This window comes from Eurosta solidaginis, chromosome 1 (assembly GCF_040869045.1).
Source record: "Eurosta solidaginis isolate ZX-2024a chromosome 1, ASM4086904v1, whole genome shotgun sequence".
NCBI lineage: Eukaryota > Metazoa > Arthropoda > Insecta > Diptera > Tephritidae > Eurosta > Eurosta solidaginis.
In genome coordinates, this window is record NC_090319.1 from 60,195,248 (window position 1) to 60,219,997 (window position 24,750).

At 35.7% G+C, this 24,750-nt stretch overlaps 2 protein-coding genes across 7 annotated transcripts in view; one reads left to right on the forward strand and one right to left on the reverse strand.

Moving 5' to 3' along the window:
• Nucleotides 1–8,111: 8,111 nt before the first annotated feature.
• Hcs (holocarboxylase synthetase-like protein) overlaps nt 8,112–24,750 on the reverse strand; it is a 182,250-nt gene continuing 165,611 nt past the window's right edge. For 2 of the 4 annotated variants that reach the window (XM_067792051.1, XM_067792044.1), the window contains 2 exons: nt 9,325–9,653; nt 8,112–9,259 (listed from right to left, as the gene is read on the reverse strand). In XM_067792051.1, coding sequence (XP_067648152.1) covers nt 9,082–9,259; nt 9,325–9,653 — 507 coding nt within the window. In that variant the 3' untranslated portion in view covers nt 8,112–9,081. Of the gene's footprint in view, nt 9,260–9,324; nt 9,654–12,868; nt 13,169–24,750 lie in introns of those variants that run through there. The other 2 variants (XM_067792040.1, XM_067792061.1) reach the window with 2 other exon arrangements.
• On the forward strand, nt 18,281–23,751 carry ksr (kinase suppressor of ras). 3 transcript variants are annotated; one of them, XM_067792075.1, is made up of 2 exons: nt 18,281–18,416; nt 19,362–23,751. In XM_067792075.1, exon 2 carries the CDS (start codon nt 19,420–19,422, stop codon nt 22,741–22,743), a length of 3,324 nt encoding a protein of 1,107 aa, XP_067648176.1. In that variant the 5' UTR covers nt 18,281–18,416; nt 19,362–19,419; the 3' UTR covers nt 22,744–23,751. The 3 variants fall into 3 exon arrangements, with proteins under 3 accessions (XP_067648176.1, XP_067648184.1, XP_067648193.1); XM_067792083.1 differs by lacking the exon at nt 18,281–18,416 and adding an exon at nt 18,423–18,548; XM_067792092.1 differs by lacking the exon at nt 18,281–18,416 and adding an exon at nt 18,573–18,909.

Here is a 24,750-nt window from a genome sequence, read left to right on the forward strand (position 1 = left end):
TTATCTATTTATTAGTGGAAATGAGATGAGCTGTAAACGCGATTCGAATGATGGCCTCGTCAGAACAGATTTTCTCGTACTCACGAGTTTTGTTGCAGAAGCGATCATCTCCACAATCGCGGTAGATGCTGCGCTTGTAAATACAAACAGCACTTCATTTTTAACCCGTGAAACTTTTTTCGATTTGCCTATCCGCATATAAAATTTTGGGATGCACCATTATAAACATTTATTTGATCTCTGCTATACATTTGTTAGAGTTTTTTGTTGTGAAAAATGTTGGAGAAGTACCAACGAGTGGAAAAAATAGTTTCACTTACAAGGTCTGAAAGCACTGATGGCTTAAACAAATGTCAAATTCTTCTTATGATTAACATCTGGCAAAAGTTAAAAATCGCCACCTTATGTATGTCAGATAGCGCTATTGTTGCCCGATTTGGAGTTCCCCATAAGGCTGAATCAAGAATCTAGAAATTTTGAAATCCACCAATATTGATCGTGGTCCAGTCAAATAGGATAAATACAATAAGAGCCGTCACTCGTTATTTTTTTGGCATTTACTCGATGTATACTGAGAGGTATTCGCCACTTTTTTTTTGGGCGAGATGTTTATAAATGTCTTCTATACATTTTCGCGGGGTATTTCTGTTTATATTTCGACTGTATTTAATTAGGTTATTTAATTCTCTTTCCAAAAATCACAGTTGCACAAGGGGCCTACACGACGGGGATAAAAGCGAGACAATTAAAAATGTCCCTCTCAGAAAACATTCGGCATCAATTTTTTCAATTTCCAGCGAGATACTTGCCACAAAATAACGAGTGACGGCTCTTATTGTATTTATCCTCTTTGGTCCAGTATTGACAGCCTTTGCCCCATAATGTGATGAACCAGTGATAATAATCTTGGTACATTTGTTCTTTTTTGGTACATTTCGCTTCCCGAAAGTACGTTGGTACTACATTGACATATTTGGTACATTTTTGTAAAATACAGCACTACACTTCAAGTCATTTGCAAAGCAGATCTGAATGTACAAACAATTTTTTAATTTTTGAAGAAAATATATAGGTAAGTTGTTTTGTTGCCGAGCACAATTTGCCATTTGCAATTATGGATCATTTAAATATGCTTAAGCATATAAGACACTACTTTATTTTTGCTTGGATTCCAAGCTAAAAAAAACTGACGAAACTTTATCGGAACTTCAAAACACAAAAACAATTTTTATCATGAAAAAGCGAGACCACTATTCCCCAAAAATTAGTGAGTTTGACATCTTTTTGTTTATGTTTTACATTTTATTTTTACATTAACATTTTAAACAATGAAAACAATGCAAATAGCACGCGAAAATTATTTCCGTCTCTAATGGTTCACTTTTTTCACAAGAAAGTTGATTTTAATTGTGTTTTTATACACCAAATTTTCAAACTGAAAACAAAATTTTCATTTGTCAGAAAAAAATTGAGAAAAAACGGCCGAATGTCAAAAAACCCTATCGAAATACAAAGTGCTTCGTTTGTTTTTAATGAACTAGATTGTATTTTCCTTGTATTTCGTTAGTTTTTTGAAATATAGTTTACACACTTCAGTACTGAAGCCGTATTAGGAGGGAGTGCGACAAAAAATTGTAGATAAAATACAAGAAAAAATACACGAAAACAAAGTAGTGGCATATAGGTATTATGAAAAATAGCATAACTGATTCTAAAATTGTGAACAAATCTTGCATCAATAGAATTAAAGCACAGAAAATAATAACTCAAATCAGGGCCAGAAAATTATAAATCCATAATTGCATTTTGTCAGAATTATTACTCTCTAATAATAGATGAAACGACTTATATATGTACACTGAAAGAAAAAGACTGGTAAAATCAACGGAAATACGGGTAATTTCAACCGAAATTTCTGCTAATTTTTATCCATCGCAACAAGATGTAGAATCAACTGCGCCCAAATCGTTGATTCGTAATTGGCCGTTTTAGTAGTCAAATGAACAAAAAAAAGTTGTTGCGACAGTTTTGTACGAACGTACCTATATTGCCATATACATAAATAAATAAATGTAAGGCGCGATAACCTCCGAATTTTATATTTTATAATTTATTTAATGTATAGTTTTGAACTACGCTTTGCAAATAGAAATTAAAATAGTAGTCACAAAACTCAGCAGCTCAGCTCATTCTCAATTTCTTCTCTCGCATGTACATAGTTGCCACACTTGATTGTTTGGAACAAAACTTGTACAAATGTTTGACATAACATTTTAAATAGAGAACTTGTAAGTTATAGAAAAGTAAAGAATCAAATCGCTAGAAGGTAATTCACCACTGGAGTAACTTTACATGTAATTCGGCAAGTTTAATTTTCGTAACACTTTAAGTTGAAACGATTCCAAAACAACTCAAACTTTTATGTTGTCGGAAACATCAATACTAAAAAAAGATGTTTTTTATTATCTTATTAAATTCGTTCGCGTGAGTGAAAGTTCGTAAAAACAAAATGTTACTAACTTTGGAAAATTCCGGAATCCAAACAAAACTTTTGCAACAAGAGGGCGCAATTTTGCATTTCGCTTGGAGGAGAAGTTGCAAAATTGTACCCGATAAATAGGTGTCCCGGTATCTCATAAGTTTTTGCATATTAAATTCAAAAAAGGGTTTTTCGTTTTGTATTGATAACTGAAAAACTAGTTTTTTGTTGTTTTCCCCTTTTGTGTGTGTTTTTCGATTTGGTGGTTTTCTTATTTTGGTATTTTTTTTAAGTGGAACCATCGTCATAAGTACAAAGTAGAAAGCGCAGTGAGCGTAAAATTCTCTTTGAAATTTGCTCATGTATTGACTGTTGATCGATGTTGAAATGACCAGTGAGATCAGTTGTGTTAACAGAAAAATCAGTTAGATTGACCAGGAATCTGTCAATTTTACAGAATTTTGTTATCGTCAGAGCGACAGTTCCTCTTCTGTTGAAATGACTAAACTAATTTATTCGTTTGACAAAGAACTCGGTCGAATTAACCATAATTCGATCAATTTCACCTAATGACCGTTAAGTCAAGAATAACAGAACCGATTTGTTGATTTTACTAGCACCATTTCTTTCAGTGTATATCAAAAAATTTGGCAGTTTCGATTCGATTTGTTTATAAAAAGTGCATGGATATATTTCTAGATTTGATACCTTTGACCGATAGAAGTACGGAGGGTATTTTTAATGCCATTATTAAATCTTTGAAAAACCATTCAATACCACTTAAAAAAATGATTGGTTTCACTGCTGACAATTGCTCGGTTATGATGGGAGCAAAAAGCGGAGTGCAAGCAAGGCTGCAGCAAATTGTTCCAAATCGGCATGTTAATGGATGTGTTTGTCACATTTTAAGTTTAGCTTCAATGGCCGCTGGTGATGTATTTCCCAACAAAATTGATAAATTTTTATAAGGCGTAAACTATCGTTTTTGTAACAGCCCCCTCAGGAGGGTAGACTTTCAGAGTTTTCAAGAACATTTCGGTACAGAAATGCATGTTATACTAAAGTACACCCCCACAAGGTGGCTTTCTTGAGCAAGAGGATGCCCTCAAGTATTATTTAAATCTTTACGTATTTGAAAATAAAAGCAGTAATCAAAATATTAATTTTGTATCTGAAATTTTCCAACGTCTATTTATAAAGTATATTTTACATTTCTTTCTTATATTTTAAATGAAATAAATAATGTGAATATATAAATGCAGTTTGAAGATATTCGCATACATTTACTTATTAACAAATTAAAAATTTTATAAAAAAAAATCTTATTTAGACACCAGTCTTATTTGGATGTTAAATATTGATTTAGACGAAAATCACTTAACCCCAGATGAAGTTTACTGCGGGGTTAATGTCGATATTATTCTATCAAACAACCTTTTCGAAAAAGATGACGTACACATATTTAAGAGATGTGCTAAACAATTTTATATACAACTTTGTAGTACTTTATTGAAGAAATTAAATTTGTGTGATAAAACTTTGTGGTGGGCTGCAAAGCTTTCACCATAAAGTATTTTAAGCGGTGAAACAAATAGTATTGTGCCTTTAGTTATGGACTTGTTTCCGAAATCTGTATTTGATGAAATAGAGAAAATTAATTCTGAATTTAGAGCTTTAGCAGAGCATGTGAGCCTTAAAAAATTCAAGAATTTAAATATAACCAGCTTTTGGGAAGAATTAAAATCATTTCAAAATAAATTAAGTGCGCAAATGTTTTCCAATATTTATAGAATAGTTCAAGGCATATTGTCGATTCCGCATTCATCCATAAACGTAGAGATGATATTTTCTATACAAGGTTTAATTCAAACCAAGTGTAGAAATAGACTCCAAATGAACAAATTTAATTCGAATTTAATAAAAACCAAAGACATGATGAAATCAACTAACAGTAGTTGTCATAATATAGATACGAAAAAAAGCTTTTTGTCAACTGAGGTATTTAAAGAACTCAAAGAAGAACTGTTGATGTAGTGATTGAAACAGGAGTTATTAGTATAGATGAAGGCGACAATTTGTCAACTTTTATACCTGAATCTAAATCTTTTGTACCTAAAATGTTTTTATGAAATGGTTTTGCATTGAATGTAGCTGTTATTTTTTTAAATATTAATTTTATTTTCCTTACTGGTACTCAATAAAGAAATGTTTTTTCATATGTATGTACATAATTTTACGCTTCAATCGATAAACTTCTTTTATTATTTTTACTGGAAAAGTATTTCTTCATAAATCATATTTCCCTGTTATACTACTTTTAATTTGTGTTAGAAAGTTTCCTGACTAAAAACAGTTTTTAGATAAAGAAGCAGAATATAGCTCTAGTTTGGTTCAAATTCACATCCGAATACTTTTGGTACATTTTTGGATGATTTGGTACATTTTTTTTCCTGGTTTGTACAAAATGAAAAAATCCATTTATCATCCCTGTGATGAACTAGATTATTTAGGTCCGGGTTTTCAGTGTTAGTTTAAACTCCAGTTATAATTTCTTAGGGTTTAACTTTACCACTTTGGTTGGTAACATAAAAGTTTGCTGCTCATCTTGGTTTTTATTTATTTTTTAGTCTACAAATTTAACAATTAATCAGACTAAATATAGTTTCGGATTTACTGTACAGATACAAAGTGAACAAAATTTATATTATGGAGTATGTATGTATGTATATTATTAAATCAGTTGTCGGCATGGACGGTGGTGCCGAGCGACGGGAATTGATTACACTGTGCTACACTGATTTTGCACTTTAATAGCGACCTAGTGTCCGTTGTAGATCTTGGTGAGTAGATCAAGATGCCTTGTTTCAAAATTTTCTAACACCCCGAAATTTTCAAGTTATTGTTAAAAAACTGATTTTCTTGTACCTCGCGCATTCAAAAATTCGTTACTCCGTCATTTTTCCATCAATTTTTGATTGCTTAACAGTTTTGGAAAGATAGGGCTTCAAAAATATATATATTTGTCAACACTTTTTATAGCAAATTTTTGAGATTTTTTAGGAGTTATCTAAAATTTTCTCGTTTTTTTTAATTTTTCAAAGTTTGACGGCTTTTTAATGTATCATTTCTTTAATGAAAAGTGTTTTTCTTAAAGAGATTGAGAGAATATTCTATCTCGAGTAAAAAAAGTGCTAGTTGATCAAATTCGGGTGAGAATTGTTTAAATAACTAGACTTTTTGTGAACAAGAAAATTCTGCTCTCATTGTACAATTGATATCGCGTCGGGTCAGGATTAATTGTATGATTTCGGTATATCGCTACCATCGTATTGAGCATTCTTATCGTTTCTTTTATTCCACCAATAATTTTTTATTATAACAAAATTCCAATTATTGACTTTAATTATTTAAACAATTTCGATATTTTTTATTTATCTATATCATCTCACGAGTAATTTTATTTCGCTCCTACGTTGGAGAGAAAAAATAAAGAAATAAATAGTTGCAAATATATTTACATAAAATTTTGTTTTATTTTATGTACTTAATACAAAAAAACTTCGAATTTCGATAGCTGTTAAAAATGTTTGCTAGATCTTCTAATTTTATAAGCCACATCGTCAGTATCGCGTTTTAGATCGATCTCTAATAGTTCCTGATGGAACCGTTCTCCCTGTTCGTCACTGAATTGTCCAAGATTTTCAGGGAAGAAATCCAAGTGTGAATGCAGAAAATGGAGTTTGTGTCGTTGATTTCTAGGCCGTCAGAGTTTTCTTCATCATCAGCTTCTAATGAATTTTGCGGTTCGGAAATTGCATCATGAATAGTCGATATTTCTCCCTTGATTGGATGAGATACAGTTAACACATTAGCATATTGTATACGGTCATGGGTTTTGTAGTGATGACCAACAGTATTTGTTTTGCAGAAGTAGCAATCTTCTGGCTTATGGAAAAGTTGACGATGCCATATCATTGGGGTTGAGAATGGCAAAGAATGTTTGTTGCATTTCCCAGTTTTCCATTTTTTGAGTGCGCTGGGGCACTTCACACAAGCATACTCTGGTTCATACCACACATTTTCACTATACACGCGATTAAAGAAAGATGTGAAAGCTTCTGTGAGAGATGCATTGGTTTTTAATTGGACACGATGTTGCGTTTCAACGAATAACGCGCAGATGTAACAAAACTTATTACGCTTATCACACATTGTTAAAAAAGTACCTTGTAGCAACACGTAAACTGACTGATTTGATTCTACCAAAATGACAGTATCCTAAGTTTCGTCTTGTCATTTATCTTTCAGAGGCAAAGAGGCAAATGTCTCGGAGGGCAATTAAAGCACTGTATATCTCATTTCCACAAACAAGAAAAACCATTGTCAAAACCGTGGTCATATCAATTTTTCCTAACACATGATTTGATGATAAAAGTAAATAATTTTGCTTATCTTTGTTTCATAATTAAATCATAAAAAAAAGGTTAAATGAAGCATAGATAATGCTCAAAACAACGGCGACTATATACTGAAATCATACATTCAATCCTGACATGGCGCGATATCGACTCTACGATGAGAGCAGAGTTCTCATGTTCACAAAAAGTGTCGTCATTTCAACAATTCTCAACCGAATTTGATCAACCAGATAGAATATTCTCTCAATCTCCTTAAGAAAAAAATTTTTCATTAAAGAAATGATACATTAAAAAGCCGTCAAACTTTGAAAAATAAAAAAATAAACGAGACAATTTTAGATAACTTTTAAAAAATCTCAAACATTTGCTATAAAAAGTGTAAACAAATATATATATTTTTGAAGCCCTATCTTTCAGCCTTCCAAAACTAGTAAGCAATCAAAAATTGATGGAAAAATGACGGAGTAACGAATTTTTGAATGCGCGAGGTACAAGAAAAACAGTTTTTCAACAATAATTTGAAAATTTCGGGGTGTTAAAAAGTTTTGAAACACGGTATTTTGATCTACTCATCAAGACCTACGACGAACACTAGTTCGGTTCAAAAGTGCTTGAGAAATTTTTTTTTTGTAGCACTGTGTTATTAGTGCTGTCGGAATGGACATGATTTTGAACAGCCGATGTATATATACGTCTACTAGTTAGGGCTGCGTTGTCTGGGAGGTCATCACAATGTCTAGATGGTCTAAAGGGAATATTAAATAAAATTTCACCAAGCAGAAACGGGCTATTTACCTCTAATAAGTTTTACTAAGTTTTAGTTTAAGGGACCAAAGTGGCAGAGTTAAATTCTAGTCAACTTATAGACGTGAATATTGACTTTTATGAATATATAGGAGATAAGTGCTTGGTAAACATGGTGTAAATCGGCACTAAACGTCCATTTTTACAAATTTATGAATTTGGCCAAAATGATCCTATTGTTAAGAATTAGCTGGTATGTATTTATTTCTTATCCTAATGATAGTTGGATTGGAAATATCCGAGTATGTTTGAGTTTTTCACATCGACTGAAAAATAATGGTTGAGCATATGAGATAGCTGGCACTATAGCAGTATGACTGACTATAACAGACCCCCAAAAGCGTAAGTAGCTACAAACCACAGTAAAAATAAAACAAAACAAATCCACGGTACGTACGTGCAGAAACTGAGCTTTTCATATATTTTTCTTTAACATATTGAATATTTTTATAACATTTATTAAGGAGTATATGACAATAGGCAATATCTTTGATACATACAAGTATGTTTTGTAATGATTTTATAACGTATATATGATATAGAAACGAAACGATACCATAATTCGGGTTATCTTGTTTTGCTAAATTTTTAATAGAGTCCGATTATGGAAACTAAATATATTCGTATCTTTCTTTTTGTTAAGAAAATTTTCGTTTATTGAAATGCATATAATAAGAGATTAGAGTACAAAATTCATTGAAAACGAAAATAACCGAATTAAAATGAGAAAAGTTGAATCGATTTTCATCAAAAATATAATTTGAACATATTTCATGTAAACCATTAATCTAGAAAATGGACCCATGTAAAAGCCTCTTAACTCACAGTATTTTAAATTATTAAAATATGTATTACAGACAAATAAAAAGGAATTAAGAGCCTGATTTGACCAGTGTTACAGGACTGTGGCAAGAAATCTGTTTACTGGGCGAGAAAGTAATCCAATACCTATCTTCAGAATAGCGGAATTTTAGTACATCGGAGCTGTAAAGCATATGTATTTAAATTAGATATATGTATATATACATATATGTTTTTATTTTTCATTTTTTCTTTAATTTTATAGTCAACTATTTTTTAAGAACACTTTAAGATGTACAGTTATTTAAAAAGTCACGAATTTCCTCAGCTCAAATTCTTTTACTATTATTTATATTCTAAGACTTTTTTGCACACATCTAAAAAACCAGAACAAGTTCATATTCTTTATATATATATGATTTCAAGCTATTAATTATTCCTAATTGTATATTTTGAACTATTAAAAGTTACATTGGAGATTAAGTAAATTTTAAATGCACTTTAAATACACATAATTCAAAAATGGATTATATAAAGCACAAATACATTTTGCAATAAATATTATTTATCTAAGCCTATTTAATTGAATTTAGGTACGATCAGTCCTTGGAGCATATCAAAACTATTACCATCCGGCTGAACAGTTTCTATTAATCCCTGAACAGTTTTAACTTTCAGGTAACCAATATCATCAATACCAATGATTGTTGCGTCATGTTGCTTCCCAGAGGTGTCACAAATTTTTACGTTCTGTGAGCTATAAGATAAATTTAGTTTAAGAAAAAAAATATTAAAACTGTTATGATATAAAACTTAACTTACTCATGCATCCACAGCTTATAGTAAAGATTATAAAAATAATCAAATTTGCCTAATTTAACCTTTTCCAAAAGATTTTCAATCTCATTAAAAGTAAGAGCCACAAACTGCTCATATTTTAATATTGGTATTTTAGAGTGATTCTTGAGGTTTTGTTCTCTAATCATAGCATTTATGCATGTTGTCGGTTTTTCATTATCCAAATTTATACCACATCCAAGGTTGACGATGACTTTAGGACCGCTCATTATTGTTTTGACTATTATACCACCTATCTTTTGTACTCCATTCGCGTAGATGTCATTTGGCCATTTTAAATGAATGTCAAGATTCTTGAAAGTATATATAAAATAAATGGAAACTACAGTATACAACAACTAACAGTATATCATTATTTAGAGGATGCTAATGCATTCCGACATTCGCTAACGCTAAAACTCCATCGCTAAAAGCATCTAAAACAGTAAGAAGTAGGCAGAAAAGTATTCAACATTTAGTAGCATAGGATTACAAGGAATAACAGCCTAACTCTACCACTCTTACATGCGACTTAGGCGGCTATTCCTCACGACCATATGAAATGTTGCATACTTTTCTGCACACTTGATAAAGTTTTAGCGTTAGCGAATGTTGGAATTTCGGTGCTGAATGACTTGCTGATTCAGCATACACGTATTCGAGGTATAGCCTTATGGTTGGTTCCAGCTCAAATTTGACCGCAAAACTGGTCACATCAACGATCAATTAAAAACTAAAACTCCTTTTTTAATTTTTCCTACAAATTGATGGGACGGGACCTACGTGTTTTACGCCGACTCCGAACCGCATTTGCAAGGCAAGATGAGTTTTCACTGAGAAGCTTTTTAGGGCGAAAATACACTCGGAGTGTTTGCCATATCACTGCCGTGGGGCGACCCCGCTTAGAAAAATTTGGTTCCTACTTGAAAAACTTTTTTCTGAATTTATTAAGTTGTTTTCCACTACAAAGTGTTTAAAATGTAATACAAATTTCTCACAGAAATAATTAAGTTTTCCGTTTCACACAGTGCCACTTGCCTCGTTAAGCGAACATCTGTCAACAGCCCCAAAAGATAGTACGTCTGTACTAAAAACAGTTAGAATTTAGGCCGAGCTTTTCTTCCAATTTGCGTCGTGCTCCTTTTAGTTTTTCCTACAAATAGGCGGGTCCTACATGTTTTGCCGGCATTCACTGGGAAGCTTTTCATGGCAGAAATATACTCGGAATGCTTGCTTAGTTTTTCCTACAAATTGGCGGGTCCTACTTGTTTAATGCCGACTCCGGCATTCACTGAGAAGCTTTTCATGGCAGAAATATACTCGGAGTGCTTGCCAAACATTGCCGAAGGGTGACCCCGCTTATAAAAATTTTCTTCTAATTGAAAAAACTTGGTTCTAAAATTTTGATGTAGCTTTGCCCGGGCGTGAACCCAGGATCTTCGGTGTGTTAGGCAGAGCACGCTAATTTTGAATTTTTTTCGTAAATTATTGAAAATAATTTATTTCTGATTCCCATTTGTAAAATCTGAAAGATCAAACAAAACCGACTAGATTTTTCACACAGATACGCATTCCATAAAGCAATAATGAGATAATTAAGAATTTATATTTTGTATTTAAGATTGAGCTCAATAAGGTCTTTAATGTAGAAAACTTGACTAATTATACCATTAACAATCTGTGTGAAGTTGGCATAACTGGTTTTAAAAATTAACCATTTTTAATAAATAAAATGGTTCTAAAAAATTAGCCGAAGTGTTTAGTTAACCATTTCTTATACAAAAAGTTTATAGACACAATCGAAAGTACCGAGTTAAAGCAACAAAACTTGGCGTGTGAAAACAGCGTCCAAGCAAAAGCTTTACCAACAACCATCATGCAATTTTTTATAAAAAGTATTATAAAAATTCCCCACATAATTAAAAGCGATCAAATTTAAAAGTATTTTCTATTCGAAAATTAATGTATCGTCGGGGGAAAAATGAACCCTTAAAGCCCAAAACGAAAGTGCGGAATCGCTGCGCAGCTAGATTTGCACCACCCAAACCATGTGTCGCTGCACGAAAATTCCAAATAAGCAAATTTTTTTTTCGTCATTTCAGTTGTTTTACTAAATTAAAATAAAAAATGTTTATTAATTTTCTTCTTATGTTTTGGACATAAATATGATTATTCTTTAATAAACATTTATCACCTAGTTTATACGGCCCATACATGACACAAAAACCATGCGCAAATATAAAACGACGAAATTGTGCAAATGAAAATTTTGACATACACGGCTCAAGAACACTGCGCAATATTCATTTTAAAAGTAGCGCAACAAATGAAACATGTATTTTAATTGTTTAAAAAAGGAACTAATTGTATAAAAAATCACTATTTTCCACAGTGCTGGTAATTCACGGTATAAGTCGAAAAACTCGCACAGAAGCGTTTATTTTCCATTGTATTTATAAAATATATATTTTAGTTGCAAGACCAGCTCAACTCATTGCAGCACTGCGCAATATTCATTTTTCAACTAGCGCAACAAATGAAGCATGTGTTCTAATTGTATAAAAAATTATTATTTATTATTGAATTTATGTGAATTCCTGTTACAAGTTAGAGATGGTCCTTGCGCCTTCGATATTAACATTTTTAAGCAATAATTTCTGATGTTATATTATCAGGAACCACAGGTAAACTGTGTAAGATTCACCACACACGAAGTAAAAAGCATGTGCAATATTTCCAGACATGCGTAAATATCAAAATCGTTTTCATTTTAGCGCAGTTCTCTGCGCAAATAGCGCACACACCGGGCAAATCCTTGTGCAAATTGGTAATTGGCACAAGGATACTTAAGCCGTGTAATTGGCGTATTACATATGTATAACCAGATTTTCGTACTCAACTCCTAATAGGTGTTTAAATAACACGATTTCTCAAAAAAAAATTTCGTTGCGATAATCGGAAATTTTGAAATTTTAGAGATTCTGAATTTTTTCCGGACCCAGACCAACCTTGGGGTGTCATCCCTAAATGAAAGAACGACATAAAAAAAATAAGTGTGTGCGGTGCACACCCAGGGGAAGTTTACTTCTTTAATATAGCATTTCGCCGTCTATCACGAGCCCCGTTGTTATCTTTCGGCATATCGGTCCCTATACGTAACCAACAAAATTATGAAAATTCATTTATTTACAGATATCGGTAATTCCATTTCTCACAAAATATCACAACCGTAATAAAGTCCATTACAAAGACCAATCAAATGCAATTATGATGTAAGTGACGTTTCGCATTAAAAAAAGAAATTATATGAAAAAAAAAAAAACAATTAGAAAAAGTAGCTAGCCTCGAACCCTCGACCTTTGCGTGTTCATCCGCACTGAAAACTTGAGCTGGCGATCTCCAGACTTTGTTTCTGTGATTAATTTTAAAATTTACAATAGTGTTTTATTTCAAGGGAATGTGCAATATAAAAACAGAAAGTAGAGTTTAAAGGAGCAAGCATGCGATTGCTACAATGTTACCTTTAATATATTCAGGGACTCTGCGTTCTGGCGGTGATGTTTTAATGGTGGTTAAAAACTTGCGGCTTCAAGACGTTCGAGCGTGCGTAAACTGTGGCTGCTTCAATTCAAGTGACCGAGTTCCATTCCACGCGTTCCGTTTACCCCCCAAAGCTAACAGGCCTTTGGCGGGGTAACTTAACGAAACGAAATTGCATTAGGGTGGCCGGCCCTTAATTTTTCCTTGGGGGCTAGCCTGCTGGCCTAAACATGCCGGCCCCCTTGCGGTACGCAACCTCGCCTTGCCCTGCTGCTAGAGTAGACAATATCTAGAGGGAGAAAGAGGAGAGATTTGTGGATGGACGGACTGTACGCATGAATTCAAAAGTATAAAATATTATTTATTACAAAATTCATAATTTAAATTCAAATTCAAAATTAATTCCTTTTTTTTGGATATTTATATCTGCGACATTTTAGGCGAAGGATAATCCAGAGAGCACGAATCCGAAGATTGTGCTTTGCGCCAAGAGTGGACCGAATGACGCTGGCAGCTGGTTGGGCATGATGTCGGCATATACGTCTGCCCCGAGAATTAGGCGAACTGGCGACGCGACGTAGAAGTTTGGATCGGCGAGACATATGTGCGTGTACACAGTCGCGATGGCTGGATCCAGGCTGCGACTAGGCGCCACTCGGTGGAAATGTGGTGTGACGACGGCATGGGTCGCAATGCGTTTGTTGTCGCCGTGCTTGCCCCGCAGACACACCACACAGCCTGTCTGGCTACCCACTCGAGTTTCGTCCAGCCGCAGATCCCGGACCAAGTCGGCCGATATGACGGTTGACGGCGAACAAACATCGATTAGCGCTCGAACCAGGTGAAGTCGTCCTCCAGCTTCAATTTTCACTATAGCAGTCGGCGGAATCGATATCATGGGCCACAGTACCGGTCCAGCGACGGGGTCCAGCCCTGTACGTCCACTGCGGAACGTTAGTGGCGTCCTTAGCTGGCGAGTGGCAATGACTCCTCGAGAATCGGCGGCGGTCGACGTAGAGCGAGGCAGGCTAGTCGTGATCGCTTCGTGATGGCGATTTGTGTTGTTGTCCAGCCGGGGGCGTTGTCGTTGTCGGCGGCGACGGTGAGGGGTTCTGTTCGACTGTTGGCGCTCATGTTGTAGCAGGGGTCGGAAGAGCCGTGGTTCCGATCCCCCTGATAGTCGGAAGGGCAGTGGTTCCGATCTATCGGAGAGTCGGAAGAGCAGTGCCCTGCGTTCTGGCGGTGATGTTTTAATGGTGGTTAAAAACTTGCGGATTCAAGACGTTCGAGCGTGCCACGCGTGCCGTACTTAAGATTGTCTATGGTGCTTTTGCTATATGACTGTGGTGTGTTCGTAAAATTCCACACACACATATACATACAAAGCATCACTAGCTGCTATATGAGTGTGGTGATGTTGAATTATAAACTCTGAAATAAAGGAATGGTGATTTTATACTCTAGAAACTCTGAAATAAATAAATGGTGATTTTATACTCTGAAAATCTGTTTGTTGACAGATATCGGTAATTCTGAAGTGTAACCTTCTTTAAATTAAACTAAGGAATATTTTTAGACTTTTAATTTTATTATTATTAATCAAATTTCTACAAAAGATACAAGTGGCTGAAAAAAAAAAATTTGAAACAAAAAAAAAAAATTAGAAACAGTAGACAGCGTCGAACCCGCGACCTTTGCGTGCTCACTCGCATACTTACCACATGAGCCACATTGACGCTTTCATTTTTATGTCAACTGCCGTACTTAAGATTGTCTATCGTGCTTTTGCTATATGAGTCTGGTGTGGTTGTCGCTTCGCAACAACAACATTCATATGGTTGTTGTCTTCCAATTTCATTACAGTTTTTCTCAAATGCATGCCGCTATAGAAGTAAACTTCAAAAAGAAACGTGAAATTTTTACGGCTAATAATCTATTTCCTAGGGATGGGAAACATGATAACGGAATTTTGAAAGAATTTGTTTTCGTGTAAAATTTTGAAAGTATTAGTTTTCGTATGGCACGTCAATATACACCATTTCTAAATGTACACCACGAGATCCATCGGATAGAAAATGTCTATTTCCTTTGCAATCAGATTATTAAGATTTGTAATATTACCTTACCAGGAAAAGAGGATTTCTTGTGATTTTAAAGGAAACATAAAAAAATAAAACAAGAAAGACACCATTTATCGATTCAAGCTTTTTAAAATTGCAATATAATATCTCGAAAAAATCACATATTTCCGCGACTTTGGGATGGAAAAATTGCTCGTGAATCTCGAGGTTCGGATTGGTAAATTGTATCATAACAATTTTGAAAAATTATCACCCAGATGCTGTCTGGGGTTTGCTTGCGATTTCAGACCTTTTACCCAAATTTGAGGTTAAAATCTAAAACAGCGGTCGATTGGTAATACGCGCCCAAAAACATCGGGAGAGGTGTCAAAAGACGCCTTTCGACCTCTGTATCGTTAATCCGAAGGCGGAAAAAAACTTTTATAATAAGATATTCACGAAAAAGCGAAAAATGTCCCCAGAACCGGAGGAGGGATCTACTGTACTTTTGCGAAGAACACCTTCGACTGCAAATATCTTTTGATAGCCCTTCCGATATTTTTGAACACACATTAGCAGTCGACCTGATCTTGACTTTTATCAAAATTGAATTCACGATTATAAGTCAATTTTTTGGTAAAGGTCCAGAACAGGGGTCGACTATTAATGCGCGTCCAAAAATATCGGGAGAGGTGTCAAACGACGCATACTAACCTACGCGAAAAAGAAAAATTGTATCTCTGTCCAAAGATATTTGCAGTTAAAGTTGTAATTTGCATGTGGTTGTTGTCCACAGGAACAAATTTTGTGTACAAAGGTATTTTGCGAGGATTTAACTTTGACCCCACCCCATTGGTTAACCGGCCAGGGTAATTTGTTAAAAGCGCGGCCGAAATCCGCCAACGCAGAAATGTGTTCTGCGCAAAATACTATGGATTCCGCCTCCCGGGTTTCGGATGGGCCCCTGGTCATTTTTCGGTTTGTCGCTAATGTCTTTTGAATATGCTAAAATTTTACTTTCTGCCCTCGGATTATTAATACTAGCCGTGTTTTTTTATACACGCGTATATGTTTACGTTTGCGCGTGAAAAAAAAACGCCTATCCTCGCTTAGATAATGCTTAGGAGACCCATCTAGCGGCAGTGGTTAAATAACTACAGCTACAGCACAGGGTGTACCGAGAAGCGGAGACACAACCCTCTGATGGCCATAGGGTATACAATACAGCTAAATCAGTTGCGATGAATTGTGGGCACACATAGAGTACATAGAATTAGTGTAGAGGGTGAAACAAAAACACATATTTCAGTTACATCTGAGTATAATGCGTATTGAAATTTAGTAGTACACATTTTATGCACAGCAACTTCAGAGGTGTATTTAAAGTTTGACGCTTAGCAGTCCATATAAAGTTTAAGCGTATTGACGTCTACGTGTAAAAAAAACACGGCTAATATTACTTCCAGCTTATTCCTGTTGAGAAGAATCCATACCAACATGAACTGGCAACGAGCAAAAAGTATCAAGTACTTACAGCTATTTACCGCATCGTTACATCCCTACTCGCTAGTTTGATTGGGTACCAAATAGTGATGGACGATACAGCGATTTTGAGCTATCACTGAAATGAGATATGGCGACTTTTAATCGCGGCTTTTTTTACAGCTATAGCGATCGCTTTAATTTATTTTTAATAAGCGAATCTGCATTTTGTATACTTGGATACAAAAAATTTATGTTTAAGTTTGTTTACCGGAGTAGACTGAATGTTATACATTAATTTAATTTAGTATACATAATATGTATATGAACCAAAATTGGAATAAAAAGAAAAAATATGTACCTTTTATTGTAAACTGATGTAATGTGAAATTCAAATTTTCTGAGATATTATGATATAAATTCTTAACTAGCTGACGACATTATGTTCAGTCTCGTATTACACTCAATGAGAGGAAACTAGCGGAAATAGATGTCTATACATCTTTATTTTATAAATTTTGCTAATTGAAAATGCTTTGATTTTTAAATGTAAGATGAATCAATCCGAAATAAATCTGTATATGTAACACCATAAAAACATGATTTATTACTATTATTTTTATACTACACCGATGTATTCAGAAATACTCCATATGAATTTATTCTGAAATTTGTATTTGGCTGCATAATGTTTTTATAGTAAAGTGAATTAATTTTTAATGAAAAATGGAGAGGAAATATATAACAAATTCTTCAAACTATTATAAAAATATTCTTTGAAAGAAAATTAGCCGCCCACTTCAGTGCCCTAGAAATTAGCCGGAGAATTCAACCATATAATAAGACAAAACTTGAGTTGCATTCTCCCAAAAAACCTAAAGTTTGAGTTAATCTGTTTACAATAAGACGAGTGATATATATTTCTATAATTCTTTCATTTTCCATCAAAAACACAAATTTTATAAAACTGCTAACGGCTACTGCCTAGAAGTATTAACTTAGGAATTACAAAGGCAACCAATCTTAGACCAAGTCTAAAGACCCAGGTCTATTTGGCGTCATTTGTAATTAAAAGCAAAATTCAGTCATTTAATCTCTTTTATACACTTCATGAAATACTTATATGCACAGGGACTTTTACAATTATCACCGGGCTTTGCATGCGTTTCATTTATGGGCTCAAAAAATTGCCACATTTCACTGCTCTTTTTACTATAATTTGCTCTCATCTTTCACTCGGTATTAAAACGGATTTTTAATAAGTTAATACAACCAAATTTTCGCAGCCAACCAGATCAAAACGTCGTTTATAAAAATATCAATTCAAAATAACGTCGCCTGAAAGAGCAAACTAGCTAAAAGTAAACACAACCGAGTGAAGAAATATCGCTTCATGAAGAAATATCGCAATTTGCGAAATGCTGCCAGAGATGATTGTCATTCAAAGGAATCGAATGAAGGAAAATCGCCAATCACTGATATATTTGGATAGCAATTGCCGTCTTTCAGTGAGTTTTACAGCTCCGGCTCACGCTCAATTCTCACGGGAATGCTCTGTATCATTGAGAGACTTGAGAAGCAGATGTCGTGAAATTTTCGCACGCGTGAAATGTGATAGGCAGATGTCGCCGCTGTCTATTTTTGAAAAAGTAGGTTTATCAAAGGCAGCGTTGCCAAACTAAAAAGAAGTAATTAACAAATTATCTGGCTCACAAATTGAAACAGACTTCTATCTGGATTTATCTGGCTCAAATCGTTGTTGTTGCATTTACATGCAAAATTATTTATCTGGCTCAGGATTTTGCCACCGGATGACGGCAAATAGCTATCGCTATTAGCGATTTTTCATTCACACCGATGCAATCACCAATAGCGAAATATCTTTCCATCACTACCAAACACGAAACAATTTTCAACACGAGTTTGCAGCGGAAAAGTTGATTTGTTTTTCTTTTTGTTTTCGATAAATAAAAGTGAATAATTTCATTTAGAAAAGTAAGTTAAAATCACTAGTGTTTTGTCTTTTCCTAAGTTTACAAGGTGCACAGTGTACAACTGGTACAACAAGAGATACCCATTCTGATTGTGTTGAGAAAGTTTGCAGTTGCTCGACGGAGCAGATATTTGGTAAAAAACAATGGACGACAAAGCTGCCTGCCCATAATAATAGTATTTTATCAGTGTCAGCGTTGGGAGTTGCTGCCGCGAATAATTGTTTATCATAATACAGAGCCAGCACACGCACCTAATTTGCATTCCCTATTTTGCTGCATTGTAAACACTTAAAAAATATGTAAATGAAAAATCGATTACGTTGGATTTTAATTTCGTTATGTTCTCTTTGTTCGTTGTGCGACCACTTAAGGATATGTGAGATAAGCAATAAAGACGACTACGGGGCTGTTCGTGGAGTATCGATCTATTTTATATGCGGCTAAGTGCCGATTGAGATTAAAAAGCAAACACAAGAAATAACAACTCCAAAATTGTATAGCGATGTTATTAAGTTTTTCTATACTCATTAAATTGCATAATTGGGCCATGACTTTGCACTGGCTTTAAATACCATATTGGATATATATATATATATATATATATATATATAAGCTTAGGTTACCAGATGTAGGGTACGAACCAGGGCCACTATAGTATTTTATACTAATGTTTCCACAACATCCCAACAAAATTAAAAAACACTTCTAGTCAAAATTACTCTGCTACTTAAATTAGATACCATTCGGAGATAGAATGGGGAAAGCCCACTAGAAAATTGATTACGAATGTTATTCAGCTGGACCGACGTATTCGCTAGGAATTCAGTGCTTTCCTAGACAGAAAATGAGACAATTTCTCGCAAAAACCGTCACTTCATTTATTACTATCCACATCTTAAGCTACTATATAAATAAATGCCTGTCTAATAATTTCCTTTTTTCGTAGTAAACGAAATAGACGCCCACTACCACCAGCATCATCTTCACTACCTCCTGCCAAACGGATGACGATGTCCACTGCAGTGCCAGTGCCGAATCCGGTGAATGATCTCGATGTTATACAAGATATGATAGATATTTCGGCGGACCGTTTGGAGGGTTTGAGAACACAATGCGCCACAAGCGCAACTTTAACGCAGCAGGAAATACGTAGTCTAGAATCGAAATTGGTACGCATGTACTCCAAGCTATTACTGACGAAAACGCGCCTAAATGAACGTATACCAGCTAGTGGCTTGACCAACAAAACCGCAACGGAACTTAAACAATGGCTGCGAGTTGTCGGTTTAAGTCAAGAGTCATCAAATATATGTCTTACACGTTTGTCCACATTGGAGCAATTACTCGAGAAAAGTGATGAAGAATTGCGAAATTTGTTATGCAGTAGTTCTAGCTATCGAACAGAAGAAGATGTACGCCGGTTGACTACTGCTATGCAAAACCTACGTAAATGCAAAGAAACCTTAAGCCTCCTTGAAGGAAGTGGTGCAACCAACAACGTTGCTGGTGCCGCCAATGTATCAAGTGACGGGAAAGAACAGTTGACTGAGCAATTATTTTGGGACTCGTGGGATCGCCATACTCATCATCATCATCATCGCGGCAGTATAGGTAATATTGGCATTACTGCATCACCGCGCGCACATCGTATGATAGCAAAACAAACAAAACAGCATCATCACCAATCAGTGTGTAGCAGTCGACAATCGCCATCTCATGATCGCAGCTTTAAATCAACGCCAACAGCAGCAATTAATAATACTATTGATGATTTTTCTAGTATGCAAGGATCAACACTGACCCTAACGCTAACACCTTCACCACCTAATTCACCATTTACACCCACTAGCCTAATAAGTACATTCAGTACTGTTTGCAGTGGTGGTAGCAGTGTTAATGGCACCCCACAACGCACCAAACCCGCTGGTACACCCCCGCCTATGAAAAAGCATCAGACATTGTTGTCTAGTTTACAACAACATACACCAACACATATCGTAAACTCTGCAGCGGTGGGTGCTGCGGCAATAGCACCAAGTACTACTCAAGATTCATCCATGTTACCGCTATCCAAATCTAAATCAAATGAGTATAATTTTCGTGATACAGCATTATCAAGTACTGGTTCACCATCTCAATCACATTCAATGTCAACAGCAACGGGTACCAGTGCTGGTGGTGCAGTGATGGTAGGCGGTAACATTTCGACTTTACCACGTTCCCGCTTACACACAGACCCTAGCCCCGATAGTTATTCTTCGGCGAGTTCGGATGTGTTCACCGAAAATAATAATAACCCAAATAATCTTCAAGTACCGCGTTCGCCTGGTACCTTAACCCTAGGCATGGGTCACACCATATCACATCGTTTTGCCAAAGTGTTCCAGGTGATGTCAACATGTGATCTTTGTCAAAAGCAAATGTTTTTTGGTCTCAAATGCAAAGAATGCAAATATCGATGCCATAAGGATTGTGAGCCAAATGTGCCGCCATCTTGTGGCCTACCTCCTGAATTTGTAGATGAATTTAAGAAAACGCTTAAGGATCAAGTGGGATTTCCGACTTTACCGCATAGCCAAGCACCTGCAAATATGTCACCAAATCTAAATACCTTTGGCAGAAATAGAGCACAGCGTAGAAATAAATCAGGCTCCACCGTGAGTAGTAGCCATCAGCATGATAGTAGTTCACCAGGTTCTAGCTGCAATAGCTCTAGTCCCTCAAGCCCAGCATTATTTAATTTACAACAACAACATGCAGCTGCACATGTAAGTGCTGTATTCATAACAAGTGGTGGTGGTAGTAGTAATGTGATGAGCCCTTCTGGTGGTGGTAGTTCAAGTACAAGCTCAAATATGCTATCCACTCCATCATTCCACAAAAATGCCAGCCAATTCAATTTTCCAGATGTAACAATCACTTCGAATTGCAATCAAGCTATTGGTGGCACTACACAAACGCTCTATTCCTCGCAAAATACTGGTACAGAATCGACAAGTGGTGAATTTTTTTGTTCTCAGCAATCAGATTTTCACGATGGCAACAATTCACTTACATCGTCAATCAATAAATCGAGTTGTGGCAGTGAAATTTCGAATAATACTGTAGTTACCTGCATTGGGTCCTATTCTAGTAGCACGAATATTTCAACAGTTACAGCTTCCACAAACAGCACTGTAAACTCAATCACTTCGAGCATAGTCAGCACAGGTACAGGTTCATTCTACCCACGTAAACTTAGTTCAGCTGGTGTCGATAAACGTCCACCCTTTTCCGAACTTTCGGATACACACAAATCTAATGACAGTGATAAGACCGTATCACTATCAGGTAGCACATCAGCAAGTACTGATTCTGATCGCACACCCATACGACTAGACTCTACCGAAGATGGGGATTCAGGGAATTGGCCACGTCAAAATTCATTATCACTTAAAGAGTGGGATATACCCTACGGTGATTTGCATTTGTTGGAATCCATTGGCAAAGGTCGTTTCGGTACAGTGCATCGTGCTTTATGGCATGGTGATGTTGCAGTTAAATTACTTAAAGAAGATTATCTTGATGATGAGCATATGCTAGAAGCGTTCAAATTAGAAGTGGCTAATTTTAAGAAGACACGTCACGAGAACTTGGTCCTCTTCATGGGTGCATGTATGAATCCACCACACTTGGCTATTGTCACTTCCTTATGTAAAGGGAACACACTTTACACCTACATACATGCACGACGTGATAAGTTCACAATTAATCGTACTACGCTGGTAGCTCAACAAATATCACAGGGTATGGGATATTTACATGCGCGTGGCATACATCACAAAGATTTGCGCACAAAAAATATCTTCTTAGAAAATGGTAAAGTGATTATTACTGATTTTGGACTATTTAGCGCTACAAAATTATTATATTGTGAAATGGGATTAGGTGTACCCAATGGCTGGCTGTGCTATTTAGCGCCGGAATTGATGCGTGCGCTATTGCCACGTAAACCAACCGAAGAGATTTTACCGTTTTCTAAAGCATCTGATGTATATTCCTTTGGCACGGTGTGGTATGAGTTACTTTGTGGTGAATTTCCATTTAAGACACAACCCCCAGAATCTGTGATATGGCAGGTGGGACGTGGTATGAAACAAACATTGGCAAATTTACAAACGTCACGCGATGTCAAGGATATATTAATGCTGTGTTGGTCTTTTCAAGCGGACGACAGACCCGATTTTGCAAAATTACTGTCGTTATTGGAACGTTTGCCGAAGAAACGCTTAGCACGTAGCCCCTCACATCCTGTGCAACTGTCGCGTTCAGCAGAATCAGTTTTTTAAACATACGATTGCAGTTAAAAGAGTAGTGTTTTGTTAACACACAAGAACTGATGTACACTATATATTAAAGTGCTAGAGTATGCGTACACATGCGATGCTGATGTATCGCTTAACTATGTAAGAGATTATTAAAACTGTCACAACTTACAAAACTACATATATAGATTTAAGTCTATTTAATTGTGTACATAAAAATAAGTATATATTTGTATATATATAAGTGCTGAAAATGTTATAAGACCATAAACCAGCAAAATTAAAAACAAAACACTACTGTCAAGTACATTTTGCAAAAAAAAAAAACTAAAAAGAAATAATTAAATTTAACTATAATTATCCTTAGTGTAATTGTAAATATATATAATTATCATCAGTGCTTGTAACTAAACGCAAAAGTACAGAAAAAACAGATAAAATAATGTTAAATATCACTTAGTAAATATGTAAGTACTAATAAATCGGTTCTTTACGATTACATGCATATTACTTATGAAAAAACATATGCCAATCAAAGAAAATAAAGAGGCCACAACGATTTGGTAAGATGCACTTTGTAAATACATATAAAGGAATTTAATTTAATAATTGGCAAGACTATTGTAGACTTTGTAAATAAATAACCAAAAGACAGCCATTGAAATGGGATTCAAAAAACTATACGTACGTATTAACTATAGCTCAGTAGGTATTACGCTGTGGCATTAATTAAATAAAACACAAAACATACAAAAAACTCATGCAAGCATGATAAATATACAAATCTAAAGGGCGGTGTATATCACTTAAAAAAATGGTTTGCACATATTTGAAAAAATTAAAATAAACTACCTAATATTAAATATAATATATATATCTGTATGTATATGAAAGATTTTGGTTTATGCAATAACTTGTTATAAAGAAGGAGATTTGGTATAACGTCTGTTGTTATTCGAAATGATGCAAATGTAAATGAGAAATGAAAAAATATAAATAAGTAAAATAAAACGAACAAAAGAAATGTTAAAACGATATGAAATTATTTCAACTTATTGCTTTTATTCTAAGCTGGTATGACAAGGTTTCAGGTATAATTCGGTCAAATCTTTGAGGCAAGAAAACACGCTTCCCACGGCAGCCGGTTCTTCGTACCGGAGCGACTCGGGGTTTTTTTCCCCACCAAGGGCTGTCACTTCAGTGTAACCACATTTAATTTGTTGCGTCCCTCCCACAAATTGACATCCTCCCAGCAGCTCCTTGCAGCAGGACTGCTCCATATTCTCTTACTCCGGGAAGGCATCGAACCCAATCCGGGTCCGTCTCCTGACCCCGGTCCTGAGAAATGGTTTTGCTGCATCTGCCGGAAAAGAATTTTTTAGGACGGTCATACTCTGTTCAGTGTGTCTCGTGTAAGGGATGGTTGCATCGGACAGGTTGTTCTGGGCTTGATCCCAAAACCCGACGTCCACGTAACATTTATAAATCTTTTGTGGCTCCTTACTGTTCCGGCCCAAGGGCGTCCCGTAGTCTACGCCTAAGCGCCCCCACTACCTTCCAGCAGCCCCGCTGCTCAGCAAGCCACAACAAGTACCCGCTGCTGCTCGCGCCCCACGGCGCCAACAACTCAAACAGCTGCTACCACTCATAACTACTACCTTCGTAGTAGAGTCGGTAGCAATGCTGAGCATCAGCCCCTGCCCCCCCCCCCCCCCCCCCCCCTCTTTTCCGGCAGCAATCGTGTAGGTCAGGGAAACAGTCTCTTAGTCCCTACCTCCGTTTGCACGTTTGCCAGCATAGAATATATATGTTTGCGACCGCCCAATGCAGCTCTTGCCTTGGGTGGTGCCACTTTCCTAGATGATCTGGTCTCCGCGACGTCAAGGCCTATCTGTCCGGTCAGGCGATGCAAACCTAGAAATAATCAACATCTACATCGCTCCTGCCACCTGTTGCCCCAGGGGATACCGCCCTAATATCAGAGCCTTACTCACTGGCAACAATCGCATTATCTTAGGCGATTTCAATGCC

What these genes read in the sequence shown, in the direction of transcription:
- ksr (XM_067792075.1), top strand. Translation starts at nt 19,420, where the DNA reads ATGACGATGTCCACTGCAGTGCCAGTGCCGAATCCGGTGAATGATCTC.